Source organism: Musa acuminata, chromosome BXJ1-10 (genome assembly GCF_036884655.1).
Source record: "Musa acuminata AAA Group cultivar baxijiao chromosome BXJ1-10, Cavendish_Baxijiao_AAA, whole genome shotgun sequence".
In the NCBI taxonomy this organism is placed as follows: Eukaryota; Viridiplantae; Streptophyta; class Magnoliopsida; order Zingiberales; family Musaceae; genus Musa; species Musa acuminata.
The window spans coordinates 16,514,968-16,535,336 of record NC_088336.1 but is presented as its reverse complement, the minus strand read 5'-3'; the positions used below and the strand labels follow the sequence as shown (position 1 = coordinate 16,535,336).

Sequence of the window (20,369 nt, the reverse complement as noted above, 5' to 3'; positions counted from 1 at the left end):
TGCCTCTCGTCTTCTTATAGCCTCAAACCCTTACCAATTCCCTCAAAGCTCATTCTAAGAGGCAGCAAAAATGGCAGCAGCAGCAGCAGAGCTGGCTCTCATGAAGCCCATCAACCCCATCTCCAAGTTCAGAAAAGGTGGCACCTTGAGGCCTCGCAGCTCCCAACTCAGAGTCTTGGCTTCTTCGCAGTCCGGCGCCACTGCTGCCGCCGCGCCTAAGAAGAAGAAGTCGGGCAAGACCGAGATAAACGAGACACTGCTGACGCCCAGGTTCTACACCACGGACTTCGACGAGATGGAGCAGCTGTTCAACACCGAGATTAACAAGAAGCTGAACCAGGCGGAGTTCGAGGCGCTGCTCAACGAGTTCAAGACCGACTACAACCAGACGCACTTCGTCCGCAACCCCGAGTTCAAGGAAGCGGCGGACAAGATGCAGGGGCCTCTGAGGCAGATCTTCGTGGAGTTCTTGGAGCGGTCGTGCACCGCCGAGTTCTCTGGCTTCTTGCTCTACAAGGAGCTCGGGCGAAGGCTCAAGGTCGGACCCTTCATCCTCATTCTCTTTTAGCAGTCTGAGCTTCCAATAATAGCTTTGCTCTGTGTCAAAGTTGTAATCTTTGAATGAGTTCTTTCTCGAAGACAACAGTAGCTGCTTCCTGTGAATTTACCAAAACCTACATTTTTATTATTATTTCATCACATTAATCATCAAATAATAATTGGAATAGTTTTTTTTGTCACTAACCTTCGACAAAAATCTGGAGACAGAAAACCAACCCTGTTGTGGCTGAGATCTTCTCCCTCATGTCCAGAGATGAAGCCAGGCATGCTGGGTAAGTAGAGCAGCTGGTCATTCTACTTTAAAGAGCCATTATTTTCTTGTGACATGTAGCCTTGGATGCATCACATTCCTAATCTTGGGATTGTAAACTTATGCAGATTTCTGAACAAAGGGCTTTCTGATTTCAACTTGGCATTGGATCTGGGTTTCCTGACAAAGGCTAGGAAGTACACATTCTTCAAGCCAAAGTTCATCTTCTATGCAACATACCTATCTGAAAAGATTGGGTACTGGAGATACATCACCATATACAGGCACCTGAAGGCCAATCCTGAATTCCAACTCTATCCAATCTTCAAGTACTTTGAGAACTGGTGCCAGGATGAGAACAGGCATGGAGACTTCTTCTCTGCTTTGCTCAAAGCACAGCCACAGTTCCTTAATGACTGGAAGGCCAAGCTGTGGTCTCGATTCTTCTGCCTCTCGGTATTTCTCTCTTTTTCCTGTCAACACCATATTAGGCAATGAGGTCTTTCATTATCAAAGCTAATGAGAACTGTTTGCATCAAACTCACAATTATGGCAGGTCTATGTGACCATGTACCTGAATGATTGCCAGCGAACAGCTTTCTATGAAGGAATTGGCCTCGACACCAAAGAATTCGACATGCATGTCATCATTGAGGTAATCCTAATATAGCCAGTTCAGCTTTGCTTATTTATTAACCAGATAGCAAGCACACAGAGGAAAACTTGGCATTCTATGCTGCCATGAGCATCCTTCTAACTTACTGAATTCTCAAGGATCAGAAGGAGCTGAGATTTTTATATACAAATGAAGATTTTCAACTGCAAGGAGAGAAAAAAAATGTGATGCATGCCAAAAATACAAATTGACTGTGGCATGGAACTTTGATACTTTAACACAGTTATAATCTAATTAGGAGACAAAAGAAAAAAATACCCTTCCTCTTTTATTTATCAGACTCTAAAGCAGCTGATCACACATCCAGACAACAGATTGTGACACAATTGTAGATGAACAGGAATTCTCTTATACTCTTCCTACTCATGAAAGAATGATAACAAGTGGTAAGACTACAATACATGTCATGATGCAGCACTAGCTTTTGTCATCAGATGATAATATATGAACTTCTTTTCTAGGAGAGACTTAGAGGAACAGATTTATAATGTCATATGGCACACTCACTCATATGCAAAAACTAAATTCTGTAAGTCAGTGTCATAGTACAAATTGATGTTTACTTGGGTACTCACATTGCCAAATTGATGGTCGCAGACAAACCGCACAACCGCGAGGATTTTCCCAGCTGTTTTGGATGTCGAAAACCCCGAGTTCAAGAGGAAGCTGGATAGAATGGTGGAGATCAATGAGAAGCTGGTTGCCGTTGGTGAGAGCCAGGATATTCCTGTGGTGAAGAACTTGAAGAGGATACCTCTCATTGCTGGACTGGTGTCTGAGCTTGTGGCTGCCTACCTCATGCCCCCTGTTGAGTCTGGATCTGTTGACTTCGCTGATTTTGAAGCCCAAATTGTTTACTGATTCTTGTAGAAGACTAGCTGAGTATGCATCAATTGTTCAAACATACAACTGATATCTTTCAGTGTACTCTTATTACCAGTTGAAAACATATTGATGCATGTTTCAGTCATGTAATATCAACTGATCCAGAACAATTTGTCCAGCACAAGCTGGTTCAAGCACATTGAGAGTAGATACTGCAATTTCAAGCGTCACTATTTGAATAACCTGAAACACCATGATCTTGTTGCTTGTGCTCTCACAGGCATGCACTAAGTTCCTAGACATTACATAAATCTCTTTTTTTTCTCAGAAAAAAACTCAGTTCCCAACATCTAATTTAAGCAGTGTATTTTGTAAAGAAATTAGGATCAACCCGAGTAATGTAATTGCGTCAAGAAGCCACAAACAAGGCCACCAGAAAATGGAATGCTGACCAAAAGACAGTTGTAACAAGGCCATCAGAAAATGATATACTGAACAGAAAGTTGCAAAATGTTGTCCAGGAAAATGATTAATGGAAAAATATATTTCATCCAAGCAATAGCTAGATATGATGCACAGAACTTGTCACCCACATAGATTTTTCTGCTTTGTAAAAACTATTTTCTAAGGGAAGCAAAAAAATGGAAAATTTTATCAGATTATAACTACACATGGCATATGCTAGTCGACAAAAATCCATTAGTTTCTTGATGGTAGGACAGTATTTTAAGACATTTTATATTTTACATATGCAACCTGGTGGTACTGAATGATCTACTACTTCCTGGATCTGAAGCAAATTGACTGCTAAAGTATTAAACGGGTTACTCAGTACAGAAGGCTTCGACAAACCAAGAGTTCTGGGATTGGAAGGGGTTCAGATGTGTTTTAGCCTGAATCCGCACAAATCAATTCAAGCATGCCAAGCAGCAATTGAGTAGCATCACTGCAGCATTAGTTACAGCATAATCATAAAGGAAAAAAACAAAGAAGAGTTGCATATATAATTAACCAAGTGACATGATGTCTTCCTTGTTACAAGTTGGGAGAGTTGAATAAAAGACGAAACAATTGTCCACATATTACATCCAAGCAAAACTCATAGCACCATAAGTAAAGCAGGTTTCATACATAGGCAACCTAGCACAACAGAACCACACATGAACAGAGATAAAGGGGGAAGAAGGCCGAGCAATCTAGTAAACATGATTATTGAGATAACTACCTGGATAGGCATAGTCACAATTTATTTTATTCTCTGATGACTCATTTTGCCATCATGATTTTCACAAACTCATCATAATTGATTTGACCATCACCATCGACATCAGCTTCACGAATCATCTCATCAACTTCTTCATCCGTCAACTTCTCACCGAGGTTTGTCATGACATGACGGAGTTCAGCAGCAGAGATAAAACCATTTTGGTCCTTGTCAAAAACTCTGAAGGCTTCCTTCAGCTCCTCTTCGGAGTCAGTATCCTTCATCTTGCGAGCCATCAAATTGAGAAACTCAGGAAAGTCAATCGTCCCATTACCATCTGCATCAACCTCATTTATCATGTCCTGTAACTCTGCTTCTGTAGGGTTCTGGCCTAGAGAACGCATCACAGTCCCAAGCTCCTTAGTGGTGATGCAACCTGTTAAAATTCCAAAAAGAATAAATACACTACTAAAATTTGGAGCAAAGTTTATCCCATTTAACACGAAAAGAAAATTCCAAATAAGGATTTCTGCTCCAGTCATTGATAGATCTACAGCGAATAACAGAAGTTAAAACTTTTCAAAGCTTGTCAGAAGCATACAGGATAAAACTAGCAAATGTGTAGATTTAGAAACTTGCTAAACCAAATAAAACATAATAAAATATATAGTATATTTGTATAACACTCATTTCCACAAATGGTTCAGAAGCTGTATTAGCATGCATTAGTATCTTAAAATTAAGAGTGTAAACTAGCTGAGCTCCACCAAGCTAGCCCTAGCTCAAGCCCATCAAGCCAGCTCATCTGATTGCAAGCATTGCTGCTCTGTTGAAGATCAGCCCATTTAGCAGATCACTGAGAGCTTAAGGCTAATTAAGTCTTTCACAAGTATATAGACTTTCTTAATTCAAGCTAAAACAGTTACAATTTTCCTTCTTCTTTATAACAATGCACATTAGTAAGTTTGGCTAGTCGCAACAAACAAAAATTTTGTTACTATAAAGAAAAATGTTAATTTATATATCATAACTACATATTGCATAGTAGGCAAGGCTCAAACTCGGCTTATTTATTGAAGGAACTAAACAAGAAAGAATTTGATTGTTTACACATTAAGCCAAAAATAAACTGCTTGTAAACAACTTGCTAGTCTGACAGCAGTTTGGTACTTCAATGAAGTCATTTAACTTGTTTAAATTCTTCGAGTGCAAATTTCAACATTTACCACTCTCCAATTATGGCCTGGATCTTCGTAGTGTGTGTATATATTGTCCCCTTTTAACCATGTGTCATAGTACTGTTTTTGCTGTCCATAAGTGTACGTACTAGTTTTGCAACAGATATAGAATTGTGATATAGATATCAAGCCGTACCAGTTTTATATAGGTGGCAAGTCGATGAGGATTATGGATCTCAGTCCCCCTTTATCACATCTTAATTGCATTCCTCACAAATCTTATTTATCTTTTTCCAAGAAACTGGTAGTTGAGCCTGCTATAAGTTATCTTTTAAAAGTAAATTATCATTTTTTTTTTTTTGGTTGGCATTGCATCAACTAAACCAACCATTATTTTCACCGATTTCCCAACTTTAAAGTACCTATCTTTCATTGTTTAATCATCCAATATGGCACATCAATCATGTGAGGGTAACACCAGGAGACGGACTTGCTAGCTTGGACAAAAGGTGATAAGACAAACTTTTATTGTTTGTTTTTCTAAATATATAAGATAAGAATCTCACCTAACATAAGAACTTGTAGGTTCACCTAAATATATAAGGTATAAAATTTGCTGTTAAGACAAACCTGTTTACATTATTGTTTGTTTTTCTCACTTTGTAAGAAGATATATTTCTAAAGCAACGTAATATTTCTCACATTTTGAAAACCCTAAATCTTGAGAGGAAGGTATAATAAATGTTTTCGCAGATGAATTTTGCTCCATTACTAAAAGATACAACCAGAAAGACTCGTACAACAAAACCTAAAACCCACATTACACCACTGATGAACCCTAATGTAAGCACAATGGATCACTATACGTAGAAAAACAAAGGAAAATATAAAGAATCACAGGAACAATCTAGTGGGGACAGAATGAATAAACCAAAAATCACTCTGCTCCAACAGAAAGCAGAACAACCACAAGCATCCAAGAATCGGCAAAAGTACACAAAAATCGAAATGACAATCAAGCAAGAGACAGAAATTAGTAATACAAACGATTAGCATCGGATCGACGGGATCTAACCATCTCCGTCTTTGTCGAACAAGCTGAAGGCCTCCTTGAACTCCGAGATCTGGTCGTCGGTGAGCTGCTCCGCCATTCCTCCTCAGGGGATCGAGTGCAAGAGCGATCCGGAGACCCGCAGTGAAGGAAGGGGAAGTAAGAGGAAGAGGCAAAAGCGAGATCTCAAAGCACTCCGACGCCCGCCTTTATAGAAGCCCCATCGATCAACGGCACGTCGACGGTCCCGTAACGGACGTCATCGCTGTTTTAAGGTTAAAAAGTATCCGATGGACCTTTAACGGTCCAAAATGACAATTTACTCCTCCACTTTTCTCATTTTCTAGTGTATACTTGGCGACATTCTGACCGTCTGATCGTTAGGCAACGGTCCCAATTAGACGATGTTTGTTAACAACGTGTGAAGTTGGGAAATAGTTCCGAGATTTAGTCAAAGTCATGAGGGCATGAAAGGTAAAACGCTTAGCAGCATCATATATTCTTCTCTACTTTTTATCTGTGGCTTTCATTCCTTACTCGTAGTCTTTGGATTTCAGTTGGGCCTCTGGGGCCCAATTGGAGGCTCAAGATGTCAATCCAATTAACTAAGTCTAAAGGGTCACCGTGGCCCAAGTGATCACTTAAATCTAAAATTGGGTTTATTTTAACCTTAATTGAGATAAAAATAATAACAATTTAAAAATATGATGTGTTAATATTATTGAAAATTTCAATTTATAAGATTTAGAGATAAAAGAAAAAAAGAAATCTTTTTGTAGACAAAATACAGTTGGGTTCCCGCTAATTTCTCTACACCTCTACTCCAACCACCCCTCCCAACTCCCCTCCATGCGCAACTCATATCCTCCCTTAATCCTCTCTTTCCTTCGGAGTCCCCAAAACTTACCCCGTGCCCCTTCTCCATCATGCGACGGCCTCTCCTTGCGCTATAGCCCAACTCCGCCTCCTCCTCCATGGGCAACTGCTTCACCAAGAACCCCACCAACCCCGCCCCGGCCGAGGGTGAGGGCGAGGCAGGCGCGGATCCGGTCCCGAGCTCCGCCCCCGACGATGCCCCCGTCCAGAAGGCCCCGATCCCTACGGCGGCCTTCACCCCGCCCCCCAAACCGACCGCCATCGGCCCGGTTCTTGGCCGCCCGATGGAGGACGTCCGCACGACATACTCCCTCGGGAAGGAGCTCGGCCGGGGCCAATTCGGCGTGACGCATCTTTGCACCCACAAGGCTACCGGGGAGAAGCTGGCCTGCAAGACCATCGCCAAGCGGAAGCTCACCAACAAGGAGGACATCGAGGACGTCCGGAGGGAGGTCCAGATCATGTACCACCTGTCGGGGCAGCCCAACATCGTGGAGCTGAAGGGGGCGTACGAGGACAAGCAATCGGTGCACCTGGTGATGGAGCTGTGCGCTGGCGGGGAGCTGTTCGACCGGATCATCGCGAGGGGGCATTACACCGAGCGGGCGGCCGCGTCGCTGCTGCGGACCATCGTGCAGATCGTGCATACCTGCCACTCCATGGGGGTGATGCATAGAGACCTCAAGCCGGAGAACTTCCTCTTGCTTAGCAAGGACGAAGACGCGCCTCTCAAGGCCACCGATTTCGGGCTCTCCGTTTTCTTCAAGCAAGGTACAATTCCTCCATCCGCCTTGGTCAATTCGATCCGTTTCTCTCTTCCTTCTCGTTCTCATCCTTTCCCCTTTCTTTAACACAGCTACTTCTTATGTGGTGATTTAATGCAAAGCAATTTGGAAAAATACATAGTAAAAAGAAACAACAATCCAACAATGCCTTTCTTCCGTAGATAAACAGAAAGGCATTGGAAGCTAATGCCTGCACATGGATCTAATCGTGATGTTACAACAATGAAAAGCTCAAACTCTTTTACCAAGTCAGATTCAGATCACCACATCCTATTGTTATCTAATAGACAAATTTGTATATATTCTTAATACTTCTTATGATCGGATAAAGAGTTTCTGTTCGACATAAAACCTATGAAAAATTCTCTCCTTTCTGTGGTGGTATGTTGTCCGGTCATTCTCATTTCGGTACTTGTGTTTAATGTTCTACATTTTTTTCTATGAGCAATTGTGTTTAACATCTTTTCCATACAGCATTTGTTCTTATCCATGTTATCTGGCTGATTGCTTCACTAAGATCTTCCCTAAACAGGAGAAGTATTCAAAGACATAGTCGGCAGCGCATATTACATAGCACCTGAAGTTCTCAAGCGAAGATACGGGCCAGAAGCTGATATCTGGAGCATAGGGGTGATGCTCTATATTTTTCTATGTGGAGTTCCTCCTTTCTGGGCTGGTAATTTTCTTTTACTCTGCAATCTGCAGCCGATACTGCCTAAGTCGAGAAAAACAAAGTCAAACTAAGGTGTTTTCCAACAGAATCTGAACAGGGGATCTTCAATGCTATTCTGAGAGGACAGATTGACTTCACAAGTGATCCATGGCCTAACATTTCACCTGGTGCTAAGGATCTTGTGAGAAAGATGCTAAATTTGGATCCAAAACAGAGGCTAACAGCATTCGAAGTTCTCAGTATGATCTATTTTCCGGATAATAAATTTCTTAACTTACTAGCATTACTAGCTTTGTTTTTCTCTGGGCAGCAATTTGATCTATGTCAACTCTGGTTGGTGGTGTCCCACCTCAAAAGCTTAGTTGTTAAACAATTAATGTGTTTTTAGTCTGCAAAAGTAGGTTTCTTGTATAGTTCATATCCATAGCAGAACATGTCTAGCAGTTGTTTGTCTATTCTTCATTAATAGACACTCATGCATTCTTTAGCTATGTTTCATTTTTTAGTTTGCTTGCAATTTCATTGCATAACCAATTCTTAATTATCACACAGCAAGCCATTTATTTGGCTGAAAATCTTGGAGTAATAAATTGCATCCAAAGAGAAAAAGGACAAAAATGCATCTATCTTTTGGTTGGTGAAGGCCTAATGGTAATCAAACATAGTTCTTACATCTTGGCAAGATCAGATGGACAGAAAAATTAAGACAAAAAAAAAATCATTTCTTATATGTTTTGTTCTTTTCTTCTTTTCGAGGGGAAGAAAAAAAGGTGAGGTCACATGTAAAAGGCAAATCCTAGAATCCCCTACTCTAAATATGGTTTCTTTCCTTTTCTTTTTTTTTCCTGAATCTGTAGTTTCTTTCCATGGAATCTTATGGAAGATTGCATTTGGTGCAAGTTGTCTCATCTAATTATGAGCTTATAATGCAGACCATCCTTGGATCAAAGAAGATGGAGAAGCACCTGATACACCACTTGACAATGCAGTTCTCAACAGACTGAAACAGTTCACAGCAATGAACCATTTCAAGAAAGCTGCTTTAAGGGTAAACTTCTTGCCTCCCAATTCACATGCTGCATCAATTCAAGGGTAAACTTCTTGACCATAATTTCTTAGTAACACAAATTAAGGATCACTAATGGGGACCGATTCATACTACACACACCTCAACTGTTTCTTGTAGAAATTTACATTAGATAGAATCACAGTGGCATGGCTAGCAGCATAAGCATGCTGATTAACTGGATATCCTACAAGACATTGCTCTATTTGAGCAACAGCCTAGAAGAAGAATTTTTTTTATCTTCTAAGAGACAGAAAGAAAAAGGCATTCATAACTCAAAATGCAGTTGTCAGCTTTTGATGCATATATCTGCAGGTAATAGCAGGATGCTTATCTGAGGAAGAGATCAGAGGGCTGAAGGAAATGTTCAAAAATATGGATTCTGACAATAGTGGAACCATTACTCTTGAAGAACTGAAACAAGGTCTTGCTAAGCAAGGAACAAAGCTATCAGAGAATGAAGTCAAACAGCTAATGGAAGCTGTATGTTCTATATGCATTAAAATCCTACTAATAAATTCAATCAGTCTATCAAGAAGGAAAGAGCCAAGTTTCTGTACTAACACTTCTGACAATACGATACTGAATGCAGGCTGATGCAGATGGGAACGGAACCATAGATTATGACGAGTTCATTACAGCGACAATGCACATGAACAGAATGGGCAGAGAAGAACATCTGTATACAGCTTTCCAGTACTTTGATACGGACAACAGCGGGTAAGTTATGACCAAACTGATAGTACAACACAATTTTTTTTCCTTTAATCAATATTTCTCCTTTCTTCTTTAGCTATATTACTAGGGAAGAACTTGAGCAAGCTCTGAAAGAGAAGGGGCTGTATGACGAAAAGGAGATCAAGAACATAATTTCTGAAGCTGATGTGGACAATGTAAGTTGGTTGATATAGGCCATGCAGCAGCATAAATCTGCCTAATACTAGAGAATTAGGGACTCAGAAATCAAAGCAAACATAAATTTTGTTTTCTTCTTGCTTTCAATTCACAGGATGGAAGAATTAATTACGATGAGTTTGCGGCCATGATGAGAAAAGGGAACCCTGAACCAAATCCAAAGAAAAGAAGAGATGTGGTTATTTAACCTGAGCATGTAAAAGAGGGAGGAGAGGATCAGTTCTGTTTGAACTTGACTACGTATCCTATACTTTGGTGTGGTGGAGAAATCATGCAGAAGATTGAAGGCTAATTATGGGGGCGGGGGGAAGTGAGGATATTTCATGTACAAATCTTGCTTGTGGGGATTAAATTAGGCGGAGAAGTGATCAAACATCTTTATGGCATATAAAGGTGTTAGCTTTTGTGAACTTTATACAGAGTTAAACAATCTTATGTGAGCTAATGCCAGTGAAAATTTTAGCAATGCAAATTGAATCATTACCCGAACAACAGTATTAGTACCATGAATAATTGTATACCCTAATTTTCCTCACCAACCATTACCACAGCTATTAATTGTTTGCATTTAAGAAACATATTAAGCTAATCCAAAATAAATTAATGACACAAACTTGACTATTAAAGTCCAAGCCACCAATATCATGTTAGACCACAGAAATTATAATGAATTAAACCATAGCACAGAAGCAACATTGGTAGAAATTAAACTTCTTTAAATGAGAACGAATAGAACAAACTAGAATTGATCAAAAAATCTCTGGTAAAGCTAATTATTTACTGACACCACCAACCGGCTGATTTTATCCGACAAACATACTATTCAGCATCCTTCTGACTAGTTTCATTTGAGGAATTCCACTTATAATAAATGTCAAAAAAAGGTTCTATCAACAGAAGAGCCACCTGCGGCATGGAGAATAAGCTTTAACAGCGCAGAACCATAAAACTGATCCTATAAATTGAGATATGCAAATACATAAAATGATGACCACAATCAGACCAACAACCCTTTTATTAGCAAAATAATACATTTTCACAACCTGGCCAAGATGGGAAATAGAAAGGGCAGGCAGAGGTACCTGCTACACTGAGTTAACTAAGCTCAACATAAACTTGTGATTAGAACTTGAGAAAATTCCTGGAGGAGTTGAATAGAAATTGAAGTAGCCTCCACTGCTTCCAGAAGGAATTTTGGCTTAAGGCCTCTTTTTCTGTTGAAGCATATCACCCTCCCCATGAGCAAAATGACAAAAGTTTCCAAACTGACGACAGCCTTCAGCAGTGTTAAAACAGCTGCAGAGTGTTGTCTTGTAACCACTAGTTGCAATCCTTGGATTTCCAACTGCGATGTCTGCTTTCTGCTGCATGGCAGAAGCAGGTGCAGCAGAGTCTGGGAGCACAGGGCCCAGACCCAAAGATCCAAGATCCCCAGGTACATCTTGGATATGCCTTCTACCCATAGTATATCAACATTTCTATTAAACGGAAAATGATTTCTAGTTATATCTTCCAACAAAGATAGCCATTACCAAGAATCATAATCCAATGTTGGATTTTCCATTGATGAAAATTACAAATGCCACACTCAATTGTCTATTGCAATCTGATAGTACAGCGAATCAATCATTGGTCCAATGAACATTTAGAAAAGCACATAGACCTTTCTCCAGGTTGGTGGCTCTTTTCAATTGGAGATCTCACAAATGGAAAATTGCATGTGCTGGTTGACCAAATCTGGGAAATGATTTGCTCATAATATGCATTATGAAAAGATGAAATTTTGATCTAAAAGTCTTAGGAAGCTTCTTTTTTTTCTTAAAAAGTTCAATCATTAGTTGGGTCTACATTCATCGTGTTTCCTGGTCGTTAGATGAGAGTCCCAAAGTAGTATCATTTAGCAATCGATCACTAGAACTAAAACTTGAAAAGCACTAGTTCTTAAAACTCCATCCTACCGAGTAAAAAACATCTTTTTAGGAGAAGATACATACTCCGAGTACTTTTCCCAGAAAACCAAAGCGAAAGCCCCTACTTTTCATGCCATCTGCCTTGTGACTAAAAGATACTCGATGGCACCATCCAAGTTCTCCAAACGAAAGAAGAAAGGAAAAGATAAGTATACTTACCTGCAGGCCACCGGCCCCTCCGGCGAACTGCTGGAATCCGCCCCGATCCTGAGGTATCCGCCGGCTTCATGCGCAGTCTCTTCGGCAGGGGGATTGGGAGAGACCGACTCACTCGAAACGAGAACCGTGTCGATGGCCCACGAAACGGACTGGACCGGCCCAGTTGGCGCAAGCGTGAACTTTCATAGCAGGGCGGCTCAAACCCGGGTCTTGATTCGACCGGTCCAATTGAATTAAATTGGAAGTCTGACCGGTCCAATTGAAATCATGGTTTATCCTTCCATCAATATTTTATCCTTCTGGTACAAATTAAGAGATTATTCCGACCGGACATCGTACCTAATCACGTGAAATATTATTAATAATAAGTAATAAAAAAGGGCAATATGGATATTTAGCTCCAAAATAAGAAGGAAAGGAAAACTAATTCCCGCTTGCACTGAACAGCAGAACGAAATCATTAAAGATTTCCCACTTAACTAAGTCAAAATAATCCGCATTATTGACCAATGCAGAATAAGCAAAAGAAGAACACGACGCCGCCTGGAGATTTGATTGCCCTCCGACTTCGCTTGTTTCTCGAGATCAGTAATCTATTGCTTCCCGTATGCAGTTCTTTAATTCGCTTTAGCCACTGCGGAATTATTGCCGACGAGAAATAAGAGGAGAAGGCTGAGAGATCGAAGAGTGGGAGTCAAAGCAGTAGGTGTGGGGAGGAGCGGCCGCCCTCCGATCCTTCGGAGCTGCGAGAAGTTCCGCCAAAATCTGGGGTTTTGGAGGCAGAATTGGGTCTGCGCCGCCTCGACTTCCGCCAGGATCGATCCTTCGTAGCTCGATTCGCCCGGGATCGTGGGTCGTTCGTACTTCCTCGAGACGCTTGCTTCCAGTGTACGGGTAAGGGTTGGAGAATTTGTCGTTCTCGGTTAGGGATTGCCCTTGCCCTGTGTTTATAGGGGGATTTTGAGCAGAGGGGGGTTCTGGATTCTTCCTTGTCGTGTGGCCGTGTGGACTTTAGCAGCCTTCTAGGGTTGGAAAGTTGAGATTTTTCTGGGATCATTTTTGGGTCTTTTCTGGTGCTCGGTGCCGGCGGTGGCCATGATGGTGATGGTGTATGGGGAGTAGCATAGATGGGGTTGGATTCGAAGATGGTAAGCTAACCGCAGCCGGGATGCCGAGCTTTGTTTCGTCCACGACGGTGGTTCAGAACAAGTATGTCCATGGTCTATACATCCTCTACGTTTTCTCCCTCGTGTTGTTTCTTGATAAATCTGGTACCTTCCGATGCTTAATTGACCGCCGCAGCTTGATATCATTGTTATCAGCTCATTGGTTCTTGGATTAGAAGCTGTCGTATTTTCTTCATGATTGTGTTCTTTTCTTATCTTAACTTATCTTCTTATTTCTACAATTGTAACAATCAATATGAACAGCTTTTTCTTCAATCTTAATATGGATTTGTTAAAATGGCAAGCGTGGGCATTAGACAATATAAAGTAATAAATGGAGCTGTATGTGACTTGAGAATGCATATTGCATTTAAATTATTTAGCTGGGTATATTGCATATATCGATTATGGGATTTCTTAGACAAATGGTTCTTTGATATATATGGTATTATGTGAATATTATTTGCTGTTCTCAGTCTAGAAGATAAAAAGTAAAACGACAAAGGGAGGTTGTGCATAACTTTTGGAATGGAGGCAAAGGAACAAATCTTAGCAGATTATGTGGCGGGATCTTGCTATGTGGTTGTTACTGACAGAACATACTATATCAGCCACCAACTCTATCTGACCTGCATGCGAGATCAGATATGAGCTAAAAGTCATCTTTTGTTGTGAGTGTGAAGAAAATTATTGACCAAAGTTTTGGTTACACCACACTAAAGTTCAAATTGCAAAATAAGAAGCAACCCCTATGCTTATTGGGTTGGTTTTTTTTATTGTAGGTAGGCATTCCTCATCAAACATTAAACTTTGCAAATATTAAGTATTGTTTACATGAAAAATGAGTTGGATTATGTAAATAGAAATTGATAAGCAATGCATCTAGTGTTATAAACCCAAAACTCAGTATATATGGAAACTGTTTTCTACTTTGATATATGAAAAAGTGATACAGAGTTTATATAAGAAACTTGAGAGGGGGTTTCCTTGGGTTTGGTTTTGGTTGCATGCCAAGCCATTGGATTTAACATAAAAGTCTGTAAATTGAAGCAACTTCATTGACCTAGCTAGGACAAATTTAGTATATTGGATTTAAGAACCTAAGGCAGAATTTTTTAGTGATACACTATAGAGAAGCTCTCCTTTTTATCAAAACTAGTGATACACTATAGACAACTCCACAGGAGACGTTTTTATCAAAACTAGAAAAGTGAGCCTCCAATAATGACAAGAATGTGTTCCTAACTAAGGAATCATCGCCATGTTTATTGTTCAAGTCTGGTGCTTTGTTGGAATTAGAACTAGTCTAGTCTAGTGCCCCATTCCAGTAATACGTTGGTTTACTTGACCTGTGCTCACATATTAGAACTTCTTAAATTCAACCTTTGTTCCCATTGTGCATACATACACACACAATTATATACATGAATACAAGTAATACACGTTTTACTTTAAAGGTTTCTATGTACTTCATCTATGGCTAATGCTTTCTCTCAGTAGCAGAGAAGGAAACACGACACAGAGAATTTCAGACTTTGGCGTGCTCGAGCAGTCTATCACATTTCATATAGGTTCTGCCTCTGGCCTCCTATGTAGGAGTTGTTTCCTTTTGTATTTATTGAGTAGTAAAGTAATCTAGCTTCCTCAAATTGTTGTCTGATTCAGTAATTTTCTTTACTAATTGAGTAAATCTACCATCATATAGGTGCAGTACATAAGGTCGCATTGCTACACAACTGTTGGTTCTGTTGCAATCTTGTTTGCATAAAGAAGTATTGTGGGCCTAATTTTAATGGACTAGTTTTGTTCGATTGTTCTTCTTAGAAAACTCATTTTCACTGGATATTTGCTACAAAGAAGTTTTTTGTTGTCTTTTTTTTTTCCTTGTAATATAAGAAATGACATGTTTTAAAAGGTCAGTGATACCTAAAGTAAGTAATGTGAGAGAAATAGGAAGAAATCTGCTTTAGTTTTCATAAGTAGTAATGGAGCCTTCTTATCTTAAAGAAGATAATTTGAGATGAAAATAGTTTAGTATTTGCTGGAAGGCTGCAACTAACTAAGCTTATAACCATTTTGATTTCTACTTTTAAATCCAAGTGACAGAAGGATCCATGTGTTTTTGCCAAATGGTTTGGCCTAAAGGGTATTTTATCATTTGTGCAGATCCAGCAGTTAGTGTGAAACATAGTGGACAATCTATAAATTCTGACCCTTCTCAATTTGGAGTTCTTGGTAAAGTAAGATTTCACTTTTTTTTTTGCACTCACTAACTTTATAGGTGTACTTGGCTACCTTGCTACTAGTAGAAAAATGCTCTTCTGATCCTTTTTTCCTGATAGCAGCCTATTGCTTCCACTGAAATTGCACCTTCAGCAGCTAGAGTTGAATCTTTGACGTCATTCCAACATAAGGAAAAGCTACACAGCTTAATATCATTTTCCAGTGGTCAATTTGAGAATTGGGGAGAGTCAATGGCAGATGCTAGTCCTAGGACAGATACCTCCACAGACGTGGACACTGATGACAAAAATCAGAGGGTGATTTTCTTTGCTCTTTCATTTTTTTGGATATATATACACATAAACAATTTCAATAAACCACATCATCTGAACACTAGATTGTATTTCTTACGCTGTCACTTTCCAGTAAATGATCAGGAAGTCTGGACCTGACTTGCTTTTGCAACTATGGTTGCCCCACTCTGTTAAAGCACCATGAAATTGAAATTGATTGTTATTTGGCCTGCATGCTTACATTAAATGCATAGAAGATAGTTTAAAGTTTTAAACTTTCAAGTAATAGTAACTTTTGAGTATTAAAAATTCATGTAATTGTTTATGTGAAATACTAAACCAAACTGAATAATACAAAAAAAAAAAAAAATCGAGTGAAACTGAGACAAAGGCCTTGCTTTGACTTTGCAGTTTGACCAATTAATTTGCACACCCCTACTCCTTTCCTACACACTGCCTCCTCTACTTTTGTGTTTATTGCTCATTCTGTATATATGCATCTGATTTCCATGTGTTGTTGGGTAAACTTTTTAAATCTAACTGATGGCCTTTTCCTTTGTGAGGACATGGTTGATATATGGTAATTAATAGCACAGATCAAATACAGTAGGTGTGTTATTATTCTACATCAATTTGTGTGTTTATGTCAAGGATATAAGCCTGGGTGTCAGTGGTATTTTGGTTGTTGCTCAAACATCTACATGCCAGCATGTTGGCACAAACATAGCCACAGGGAAAAAGGAAAGAAGAGAGGAAACCAGAGAAATGATGTTGAACTGTCTTTTCTGTTCGAGCAGTGTCCATCATCTTCATTGAGCACAGAACATTATCCAATCTGTCTTCAAATTGAAGCTTCAAGAGGAGGGCAATAGGTTTTGAGCCTCATTTGGTAAAGCTTTAGGTATTGAGGGGAAGGATAATGAAAGGGTGGAGCGAGATTGCATAATGGATAGGGGCAAAAAGACAGATGGTGGACAGGTGAATGATGAGTGACTCTCCTTGTGCGAATGAAGAGAAGAGGAACCCTAACCAACGTGGGAGCAAATCTTGATTTTGTAAACTATCCATTTGCTCCAGTTTTATTCAATTAATTTCAATACTGTAGCAAAATGAGGCTTTATAAACTTACCTGGTCTGCAAGGTGGTTCCAGTGTTAACCAGCACTTTGCAGGCCTTATGGCTGGTATTCCTGAAACTTAATTCCTTGGCTTGTATTAGGGAAATGTTGTGAAAATGGGTATTATAAAGTAAATTGTCCTGGGAATGGACTGTATCACGACTGAGATAAATGATTATGAGATTTTTTAGATATTCAGAAAACCATATTAATGATGGGCCAATTGAAAACTTAAAAACGATTGTGTAGGAGGGCACTGTAAGCCTTTTCTCAAAGATTTAAACCACATACAGCATTGATAGACATGCAGTCACCATGATTAATTGTTGAGTATTGGTGCATATCACCATAGGGTTTGACAATTAGAAGATATGTTTATGACTACTGCAAATAAATGGAAATGCTAATCTTGTGTTTGCTGAATTGAGGTGTGTATCTCTTCATGCTATGTTGCAAAAGGGAACTCGCTTCACCAGGATTGATTAATTCTTTTATGGTTTTTGGCTATGAATCTTTATCTCTTCTAATTGCAGTTAGAACGAGGACAACTTGCTTTTGCAGCAGCATCTGATTCTAGTGACAGGTCGAAGGACAAAACACTAGACCAGAAGGTAACTTATTTGCTTTATCTTCAGTTGGTGCTTTCATGTATTAGCCAAAAGTACATTTATTACATTTACTTATATTGAATTTTTTTGTTGCACAGACCCTTCGACGACTTGCTCAAAATCGTGAAGCTGCCAGGAAGAGTAGGTTAAGAAAAAAGGTATTTCATCTGTATATTAATTGCAAGCCATTTTGCTATTTTCTAACTGTCAGTAACAAAAGCATTATGATATCCTGGAGAACAAGTATTAGATACTAGGAACTAGATGACATCAGCTTGATTCCCTAGCTGTTAATCCTCCATCTGGGCTTCGAATTTTAATCTGTGATGTAACCTATCTTGTAATCATAGAGAAATATTTGTATAACAATGATAACCTGGGTCTCTTTTGGTTGCTGGGCATGGTGAATAAATTAGCTTAAGCATATTCTGGAAAAATAATTTAATTTGTGGAATCAGTCATTTGATGAATGTATGGTTAATATTCTTTTTTTCCTCCTCTTTCAAATAATATTTTGGATGTTAACTTTAGTTGGATATATTTTCAACTAATTGTATGTCCACCTGTTTATTCTTTGAATCACAAGGCTTACGTGCAACAGCTAGAAAGTAGTAGACTGAAGCTTACTCAACTTGAGCAGGAGCTTCAAAAAGCTCGTCAGCAGGTATTGTCCCTTTCTTTTGCCATATCTTCTTCTCTATTACATTCAGCCTGTTTCTTTCACATACATTGTAGATTATGTAATCAGTCTGAAATATTTCTTTCTTTCGGCAGGGAATTTTTATTTCTAACTCAGGAGATCAATCCCATGCTACAAGTGGAAATGGTAGTTTCTCTTTCATGATTCTTAATCTGATGTTGAAGTCTAGAATCATTAGCCTTTTTGGAACATAAGAACATATCTTTACTAAGTTCCATAACTGCTTTACTAATTTATGCCAGTGGTACCTTTTATTAGTAATTATCTGATTTTTTTGTCTGAGGCAACAAAACATAAGTATCTGCACAAAAAGGTTATATAAACATGCATCATGCAACAAAATTGTTGAGGTTCTACTGCAGGATATTCTTCAGCCATCCCCTTCACAATATCCTTGGTATCAAATACATAAAATGTAACATGCCGATTCTCCTTTTTAGTTAAGTAGGTTACTTGATTAACTCATGAACAAAAATTATATCTAAAACTATTAAAGCTTAGGTTCTCTTCCAAGAATGCTAACTACTCTTCATTCATATGGTAATTTCAAATTTGCATCAGAAAATTAATGTCCTACCTTGTCACTGCTGGTATAAATTTTGGGTTCCAATAGTATTTGCCTCCTGTTCTATAATGGTATGTGTTAAATCATTGTTGCAGGGGCCTTGACCTTTGATGTAGAATATGCACGATGGCTCGAAGAACATAATCGGCAGATCAGTGAACTGAGGGCTGCAGTGAATGCTCATGCCAGTGAAAATGATCTTCGTGTTATTGTTGATGGTGTCATGGCGCATTATGATGAGATATTTAGGCTTAAGGGCATTGCTGCCAAGGCAGATGTGTTTCACATATTATCAGGCATGTGGAAGACACCAGCTGAAAGGTGTTTCTTGTGGCTGGGGGGTTTCCGTTCATCTGAGCTTCTAAAGGTGCAGAACCTTATACCTTATGCTTTTGAGTAAGGTCTTTGTTTTTCTCCTCTTTTTTGTGCCACCAGAAATTTACTCGAGAAAATTGGCTTTGTTTTTATGTAAAATTTTTAGTAGGCACTTTTTATGTCGTTTTTTGTCTTAATTCATTAATTTGTTTTTGCTGTAACAATACAGCTACTTGCAAATCAGTTGGAGCCGCTAACAGAGCAGCAAATGATGGGCATATGCAACCTCCAGCAGTCATCACAGCAGGCTGAGGATGCTCTCTCTCAAGGGATGGACGCATTACAGCAATCATTGTCAGAAACTTTGGCCGGGTCTCTTGGTCCTTCGGGAACTTCAGGGAATGTTGCAAATTACATGGGTCAGATGGCTATGGCAATGGGGAAACTTGGAACTCTTGAGAATTTCCTTCACCAGGTAAAGTAATCATTATTAAATTTGCGACACTGGTTTAGGATGCTGCATGAATTGTCATGTTGTGTTTGAATTATTTTGCTGTTGCACAGGATTTATTTCTCCGGTCAAAATTGTTAGTCCTATACGTTTCGCAAGTCTCATTCGTCACTGTTGATTCAATCAACATACCCATGTAACTTTGCTTCTCATTGTCTAAGAACTTGGAATCCTATTCTCCAATAAGTCTTCTCCATTTATTCTTCCAGGCAGACAACCTGCGACAGCAAACCCTGCAACAAATGCACCGGATATTAACTACTCGTCAGTCTGCACGGGCACTTCTTGCCATCAGTGATTACTTCTCACGTCTTCGTGCCCTGAGCTCTCTGTGGCTTGCTCGGCCCCAGGAGTAAGAAACCCATTTTATGTGTTGTTGTTCTATCCAAGCACAGTGCTTCCTGCTTAAGGGCTTATTTGCCGAAGTATTTATCTTGTGGTTGGTTGTTGGCTCCTCTACTACTGATGGCTGGATGATCGTGCATTAGTCTCAAGATTCTCAGGGGAGCTAACCCAGATCTCGTAGAGCATGAGTGGTCACCATCACCATGCAATGTACCATTGCCTGTGTAAGAAAAACTCGTCTGTCATCTTTGTTTTCATTGTCTACTTTTGTAAGTCTCAGGTGAAAATAAAAATACAATTGTCACAATAATCTATCAGATTCGTTGCTAATGTTTCA

At 39.4% G+C, this 20,369-nt stretch overlaps 4 protein-coding genes across 15 annotated transcripts; 3 read left to right on the top strand and 1 right to left on the bottom strand.

The window, feature by feature from the left end:
* The first annotated feature begins 36 nt into the window (after positions 1-36).
* LOC103999618 (magnesium-protoporphyrin IX monomethyl ester [oxidative] cyclase, chloroplastic) lies at positions 37-2,509 on the top strand. The gene is made up of 5 exons (XM_065085905.1): positions 37-538; positions 769-833; positions 940-1,267; positions 1,368-1,466; positions 2,085-2,509. The coding sequence occupies exons 1-5, from the start codon at positions 71-73 to the stop codon at positions 2,346-2,348; spliced, it is 1,224 nt and encodes a 407-aa protein (XP_064941977.1). The 5' UTR covers positions 37-70; the 3' UTR covers positions 2,349-2,509.
* A 775-nt stretch (positions 2,510-3,284) lies between these two features.
* LOC103999616 (calmodulin) lies at positions 3,285-5,990 on the bottom strand. Its single transcript, XM_009421411.2, has 2 exons — positions 5,770-5,990; positions 3,285-3,952 (listed from the first exon to the last, which is right to left on the bottom strand). The coding sequence occupies exons 1-2, from the start codon at positions 5,843-5,845 to the stop codon at positions 3,579-3,581; spliced, it is 450 nt and encodes a 149-aa protein (XP_009419686.1). The 5' UTR covers positions 5,846-5,990; the 3' UTR covers positions 3,285-3,578.
* A 606-nt stretch (positions 5,991-6,596) lies between these two features.
* Positions 6,597-10,552, top strand: LOC135595241 (calcium-dependent protein kinase 2-like). Its single transcript, XM_065085891.1, has 8 exons — positions 6,597-7,392; positions 7,939-8,082; positions 8,166-8,318; positions 9,012-9,127; positions 9,461-9,628; positions 9,738-9,865; positions 9,939-10,038; positions 10,155-10,552. Exons 1-8 carry the CDS (start codon positions 6,720-6,722, stop codon positions 10,245-10,247), a joined length of 1,575 nt encoding a protein of 524 aa, XP_064941963.1. The 5' UTR covers positions 6,597-6,719; the 3' UTR covers positions 10,248-10,552.
* Positions 10,553-12,687: 2,135 nt separating this feature from the next.
* Positions 12,688-20,369, top strand: LOC135595242 (transcription factor TGA2.2-like). Of its 12 annotated transcripts, XM_065085892.1 has the most exons (12): positions 12,688-13,083; positions 13,158-13,398; positions 14,853-14,947; positions 15,522-15,595; positions 15,698-15,895; positions 17,522-17,599; positions 17,695-17,754; positions 18,183-18,260; positions 18,371-18,422; positions 18,957-19,228; positions 19,406-19,651; positions 19,897-20,369. In XM_065085892.1, the coding sequence occupies exons 2-12, from the start codon at positions 13,301-13,303 to the stop codon at positions 20,041-20,043; spliced, it is 1,398 nt and encodes a 465-aa protein (XP_064941964.1). In that variant the 5' UTR covers positions 12,688-13,083; positions 13,158-13,300; the 3' UTR covers positions 20,044-20,369. The 12 variants fall into 12 exon arrangements, with proteins under 12 accessions (XP_064941964.1, XP_064941971.1, XP_064941967.1 ...); XM_065085899.1 differs by having other exon boundaries at positions 12,688-13,398; positions 14,859-14,926; XM_065085895.1 differs by having other exon boundaries at positions 12,688-13,398; positions 14,859-14,947.

Excerpts from the sequence above, each read along its gene's own strand:
- LOC103999618 (XM_065085905.1), top strand. The coding sequence starts at position 71 with ATGGCAGCAGCAGCAGCAGAGCTGGCTCTCATGAAGCCCATCAACCCC. Across the intron at positions 539-768 it reads AGCTCGGGCGAAGGCTCAAG|AAAACCAACCCTGTTGTGGC; the intron begins GTCGGACCCTTC and ends ATCTGGAGACAG. Across the intron at positions 1,268-1,367 it reads CTCGATTCTTCTGCCTCTCG|GTCTATGTGACCATGTACCT; the intron begins GTATTTCTCTCT and ends CAATTATGGCAG.
- LOC103999616 (XM_009421411.2), bottom strand. The coding sequence starts at position 5,845 with ATGGCGGAGCAGCTCACCGACGACCAGATCTCGGAGTTCAAGGAGGCC. Across the intron at positions 3,953-5,769 it reads GTTCGACAAAGACGGAGATG|GTTGCATCACCACTAAGGAG; the intron begins GTTAGATCCCGT and ends GAATTTTAACAG.
- LOC135595241 (XM_065085891.1), top strand. The coding sequence starts at position 6,720 with ATGGGCAACTGCTTCACCAAGAACCCCACCAACCCCGCCCCGGCCGAG. Across the intron at positions 7,393-7,938 it reads CTCCGTTTTCTTCAAGCAAG|GAGAAGTATTCAAAGACATA; the intron begins GTACAATTCCTC and ends TTCCCTAAACAG. Across the intron at positions 9,629-9,737 it reads TCAAACAGCTAATGGAAGCT|GCTGATGCAGATGGGAACGG; the intron begins GTATGTTCTATA and ends TACTGAATGCAG.
- LOC135595242 (XM_065085892.1), top strand. The coding sequence starts at position 13,301 with ATGGGGAGTAGCATAGATGGGGTTGGATTCGAAGATGGTAAGCTAACC. Across the intron at positions 17,755-18,182 it reads AGAGTAGGTTAAGAAAAAAG|GCTTACGTGCAACAGCTAGA; the intron begins GTATTTCATCTG and ends TTGAATCACAAG. Across the intron at positions 18,261-18,370 it reads TTCAAAAAGCTCGTCAGCAG|GGAATTTTTATTTCTAACTC; the intron begins GTATTGTCCCTT and ends TTCTTTCGGCAG.